The sequence below is a fragment of the Dipodomys ordii genome, unplaced genomic scaffold (genome assembly GCF_000151885.1).
Source record: "Dipodomys ordii isolate 6190 unplaced genomic scaffold, Dord_2.0 Scaffold118, whole genome shotgun sequence".
NCBI lineage: Eukaryota > Metazoa > Chordata > Mammalia > Rodentia > Heteromyidae > Dipodomys > Dipodomys ordii.
In genome coordinates, this window is record NW_012267334.1 from 754,804 (window position 1) to 760,301 (window position 5,498).

The following is a 5,498-nucleotide window of genomic DNA, read 5'->3' on the forward strand; positions in this document are numbered from 1 at the left end:
GCCAGCCGGAGATGCCACCCGGCAGCAGGGCTGGTCCCGGAGTCCTCGCTGCCCGCGGAGGCGGGGAGCGCCCACCGGGAGCAAGCCCCCGCGAGGGCGCAGGCCCTCTGAGCGTGGCCTGTCACCTGCCGGGCTTTTGTGCTTCCTCCCCTGTGGCCACCTGGCCTCCGGACGCTGCTGCTGCTGTCTACCAGGAGATGTCTTCTTTCCCAGCAAGTCCCCCGTGCTCCCCTGCCCTCTCCTGCTTCCCTGCGCCCCCTGGCGGGGCCTGGGTCCGACTCTGCCCGGCCCGCATGGCCTGCCGGTCCTGGGGATTGTGCTTGCCCCAACTCCTGGAGCCACGGTTGCTCTGGTCCACAAAGCCTCTCCCCACCGGCTGCCAGCACCGCCTGGGCCATGGGCAGCCAGACCTCTGGGGCCCCCTGGAGGTCCCACCCAGAGCTTCCTGGGCACATCCTGGTCTCTCCCTGGGACGCAAGCTGATTTGGGGTGCCCCACTGGTTGGGGGGGGCTTCTTGTAGGCTGAGGTCTGTGCTGCCAGGGCTGCCTTGGGGAGTCAGAGTATCTCTAGCAAGGCCCTGTGCTTTGTGGGTCTGTAGTCCAAGTGTGCATTTCAGGTGCCCTAAGGCAGGAGACAAGGCTCTGGGCTCAAAAGACTGGAGGCCTAGTGCTGACTGGTTGTGGGAGAAGGGGGTGTCTAGGAGCAAGAGTTGAGGCCTGTCTTGGCCTTTCCTTCCTGGCCCTTCTCCTGAGAACCTCCTTTCCAGGCCTCCCCATGGGAGCCCTAATGTTAGCCTTGGTGCTCAGGCAGGGCTCAGAGGGCTACTTGAGGTGTCCTCAGATCTGGAGTTGTCACCACACTTCAGACAGGGCCCTGCTCCACCAGGATGGAAGCCACCCGTCTGCCCCCCTCCCCTGACAGCCCCACAGCCAGGGGCTGGTTCCAATGCTAGGCCCCAGCCATCCACCCAGATGGACCCCGGCCCAGCCCCCAGCCCCCGCCCACACAGAGACCACATGGAAGATGCGACACGCATGGCTCTGGTGAAACAGGTGAGACAGGTGTCTGGGGGGCAGGGCCAGCGGCCAGACAGACGGACGTGATGGGACATCAGAGCCGCCCCGCAGGGCGGAATGAGGGCGGCGGGCCCCGGGGAGGCGGCTCAGGAGCAGTGTGGCCTCCTGGCAGGGGTAACCTGAGACAGGGCCACTTGGCTCCCAGGGTCCAGGTGCGGCCCAGAGAGGTGGTGAGGCTGACTGACTGACTGACAACCGACAACATGAGACGGCTTCTGAATGGTGTGGGGGGTCACGGCATGGGGGAGGGGCGGGCAGACTAACGAGAGACACACAAGGGAAGCTGAGGACCAGAGAGGGCTGGGAGGGGGCCAAAGAGCCCTGGCGGCAGCGCGGTGTGTGCGGGGGGCGGTGCTGGGGGCTGAGTCCGGCGGCCGGGGCAGAAGTGGGTGCGGGGGTGGGATGGCCAAGGAGGGGAGGCAGACATGGGGCGGGGAGGTTCGAAGACGCGGGACTGGGGGGCCCCCCTTACCGTGTCTTTGGAGGACCTACGTCTCTTGAAGCTGGAGGCCAGGGTGGAGGTGATAGCCCTAAATGTGGCTTTCTTTTTAGGGTCAGCCTCTGCTCTACCACTCTTTCTATCCTAAAATGAATATGTATAAGCGATTAGATGGCTGGGGGTGGCGGCCACACCTGCCCTCGTCTGCTCCTGGGGCCGCTGCCAGGCCTGGCTGGCCACTCGGGCCCTTGCTCTGTCTGCCTCCCTGTGCTGGACAGACGGACTGACTGTGGCTTCTTCTGGCCCAGGTCTCCGGCCTGACCTTGCTTGTGCTGGGGCTGGACTCGGGGTCCCGCTGGCTCTCTTCCTGGGAGGTCGGCCTGGCTCCCCAGCTCCCGGGTGGCCCTGGCTTACAGATGTCCTGAGGAGCCCTGAGGACCGGAGGCACTGCCCTTCATGCCACATCAGCTGCCCTTCTGTTTGCAGGCTGCTGACCCCAAGGGGGACACACACCAAGATTCGGAAGAGGCCCAGGGCCAAGGCAGGTGTCCAGATGGATTTGGAGCAACAGACAGAGGCAGCTTCCGGGATGCTGGCCTGGAGTCTGACCAAGGTCGCCCTGTGCCCACCAGTGAGGGCTGTGGCCCGGTCCCCAGGGGACCTGTAGCCAAGAACAAGAACGGGCGGATGAGAGGTATGAGGGCTCCAGCAGCCCTGTCCCCACTGTCCTCACTGAAATGCCAGTGTTAGCTCAGGACACAGCTCCAGGAAGGCACCCAGAGAAAGAGAAGAGATGAGCAAACCAGACCTTGATCGGAGGCTGCCAGCCCAGGGCCCACTGTCCCCACCCCGGAGCGCCGTGACTGCCCCACGAGCGGCCTTGCCCCCCCCCCGCTGGCAGGAAGTCCCCATGGACAGGGCATGGGCACCAGGCAGGGCAGGGCAGCCCATGCAGATGAGAGTCACGGAGCTGAAGGACCCAGGAAGGGGGTTCCCCAAGAGCGTCCAGGGGCGGTGGGCACCGGGGGCCAAATGCATCTCAGATCCATGGGCTGCACACAGGTGGACCCCTGTCTTACCCTGCCTGTTTGCCTTCCTACGGAATGGGTGCTGGCAGGCGGACTCTGGAGACAGAGGGGCCAGGCAGAGGTTTGGAGAAGGGCGTGTGACCTCCCTTGACCCAGATTAGTGGGATGGCCACCTGCGGACAGCCTCCTACCAGGGCTGCACCTGTGCCCCGGGAGCACTCACCGCTGGCCCTGGCCGTGGCTCCTAGCTCCAGTCCTGCCCACGGGAGCCAGAGCCAGAGCCACAGCCTTCAGGGACGGAGGAGGGGCGCGGCCAGGCCGGGCCCGTGGCGCCAGGCCTCGGAGGGTGGCCTGCCCTACCTGCAGGTTCTTCCTCCACACGTTCACGGCTGCAAAGGCCAGCTGCATTTGCTTTCTGCGGGCATCCTTGTGTCTCTTGTAGGCAATCTCAATGAAAATCAGGAAGATCCCCGCCACGATGCCGCCAGCCACCAGCATGAAGACCCCTGTGCGTGGGACCTGAGGGCTCAGTTGCTGGCTCAGAGACTGCAGCCCCTGGAGAGCCATCCCCAGGTGAGCACATTGGTGGAGGGGAACAGAAGGCTGAAAGGCCTACCTGCCATGTTCTCAAAAGTGAGGGTTGCAGGGGCATTGCTGCGAGAGTCGCATTCCTGGTACCGGACCCATGTCTTGTCCAGGTCTTCCATGAAGCCGTTCTCATGGGACCTGGGGTGTGGAGTGCGCCTGGGCAGGTTTGTGGCTGGTTGGGGGCAGGAGTGCCCTCCTCCCCCCTGGTGTCCCCTACACACACCCCGCCTCCCGTGTAGGCTGGGGCCTGCCACAGGCAGGTGCAGTCAGTCCCTGTGCTTGCTACAGGGACTGGCTGCAGTCTGGCTCGGCACTGGGGAGAGTAGACACAGATGCTTGGGCCAACTCACTTGAGTATGGACAGGGAGACATTTTGTTTCCAGGGGCTGTCCTTGCGCATGCCAATGCCAAAGCCAGAGCGGAAGAACAGCTCTCCTGTGGTTACCAGGTCACACTTCTGGGAAGCCTCGAACTCCAGAACAGCTGAGTCCCAGATGAAGGCGTGAAGCTTGCTGTCAGCAGGGATGGGGTTGTGGGTCCTGGCATGAATGGGCTCCCTGCCCACTCACACCCCAGGGTCTTCTTGTCCTGTGTGTGTGCATGTGGAGGTCCCCTGCCCCCCCTTGCCAGCCCGCTCAGCGAGATGCAGCTCCGCTCTGAGCCCACTCACTTGTCCCGCACGGCCTGGATGGCCTCTGCGGCGCTCTCATAGTTGTGCTTCTCCATGTGCCGGTACATGGTGCTCAGCTCCACCTGCCGCCGGAAGTAGATGTCCACCGAGCTCTGCTTCACAGTCGCATAAATGAACTTGTCGGAGGGGTTCCTGAGCTGCAGGGGCAGGGGGCAGAGCTTGCAGCTGCTCCTCAGGCTCTGCCTCGGGTAGACTTCTGGTCCCCTCTGGCAGCCCAGCCAGGCCTTACCCGTGGGTCATTGATGCCTGTGATGCGTTCCTCGGGCCTGTCTAGCACCAGGAAGGCAGCCAGGTTGGCAGTGTAAGAGGCCACGATGATCATGGCGAAGCCGGCCCACACCATGCCCAGGATGCGCGCCGAGAAGCTCCGGGGCGCACCTGGAGGCAGACTCCAGTCAGCGTCTGGAGGGCAGGGGCGGAGCAGGCAGGGCAGGGAAGGGGCAGAGCAGGCAGGGCTGGGCACATAGCCTCACCTTCTCCAATGCCAGAGTTGAGCAGGACACCCCAGGAGAACCACATGGCAGATGACAGAGTCAGCGCATCTTCTTCTTCTTCCTCACTATTCACTTTGAATCGGCCAAAGGGACTGCAGGGTGCAAAGGGCAGGTGGGAGAGAGGGCGGGAGAAGTGTCCCGCCCCACCCCTTCCCCGCTCTGCCCACCTGATAAATGGAGGCGTCTGTCTGGCGCCCTGTGGCGCTCACCTGAAGCGATCCAGCAGGTACAGCATCACAGCCACCACGTGCACGGACAGCCCCACCAGCAGCCACAGTGTGCTCTGAAAGGGCTGCATGAACGAGTCTAGGGTGCTCCTGGGGATCTCCTGCAGGCAGACAGGTGGTCAGCGCTGCGGGGCAGCCCAGGGCCACAGCCCACCTCACCTGACCTCTGCCCACCTTTTTGACCAGAATGGTCAGGCCCTGGTACTTGAAGGGCTTGGAGAACTCAATGTACTGCGCCCGCTCATTGTTGATGGTCAGTGGTGCCACAATCATGTCTGCTTGCCCACTGAGCAGCTCGCCCATCATGCCATTCCACTCCTTTTTGTTGCTGTTGTTTACCTGTGTGGCGACAGAGCCAAAGGTTCTGTGGGGAGGGTTGGCGACTGCACGGGACCTTCCACTCCTGGACTAACCTGCTCCAGACAGTCCAGCGCCAAGGCTCCTCCCAGGACAATGCTCCGCCCATCTGCCAGGCCCCGCCCACAACCAGGCCACACCCACCTCAAGACTCTGCCCAAGCCAAGGCTCTACCCATTCCCAGAATCTGCCTAGCTGCTGGCACCGCCCATTCCAAGGTCCCACCCACCGCAAGACTCCGCCCAGTCCATAGCCCAGTCATCTCATAGGCTCCACCCAGCCTCAGGCTCCACCCATTGGTGTTTTCAGCTTCAGCACCCACCCCCCCCTCCTTGGGCCCCTCCTCTGCCTCCTCCTGGGAAGGCCCCGCCCACCCAAGGTTCCTCCCTCTGGCCCACCCTTCCAGCAGGCCTACCCTCTCCTGGGTGCCGAATTTGCCATCCGCCACCAGGTGCACCTCGTAGGTGAAGTTCATGGTTCGTGCCAGCTTGATGAGCAGGTCAATGCAGAAGCCATAGCAACACTGAGGCACGGTGTGTCGTGCTGGGAGGGGTGGAGGCTCGGTCACCGCGGGCCTCCCGGCCGCAGCCCATACGG

General features: G+C 63.6%; 1 protein-coding gene across 1 annotated transcript in view; it reads right to left on the minus strand.

Moving 5' to 3' along the window:
• The window catches only part of Grin1 (glutamate receptor, ionotropic, N-methyl D-aspartate 1), a 28,391-nt gene that overhangs the window by 510 nt on the left and 22,383 nt on the right, over positions 1–5,498 (minus strand). Inside the window, 10 exon segments of the mRNA XM_013029336.1 lie at positions 1,550–1,660; positions 2,905–3,050; positions 3,161–3,270; positions 3,483–3,644; positions 3,803–3,960; positions 4,053–4,201; positions 4,297–4,409; positions 4,527–4,645; positions 4,719–4,883; positions 5,317–5,444. Coding sequence (XP_012884790.1) covers positions 1,550–1,660; positions 2,905–3,050; positions 3,161–3,270; positions 3,483–3,644; positions 3,803–3,960; positions 4,053–4,201; positions 4,297–4,409; positions 4,527–4,645; positions 4,719–4,883; positions 5,317–5,444 — 1,361 coding nt within the window.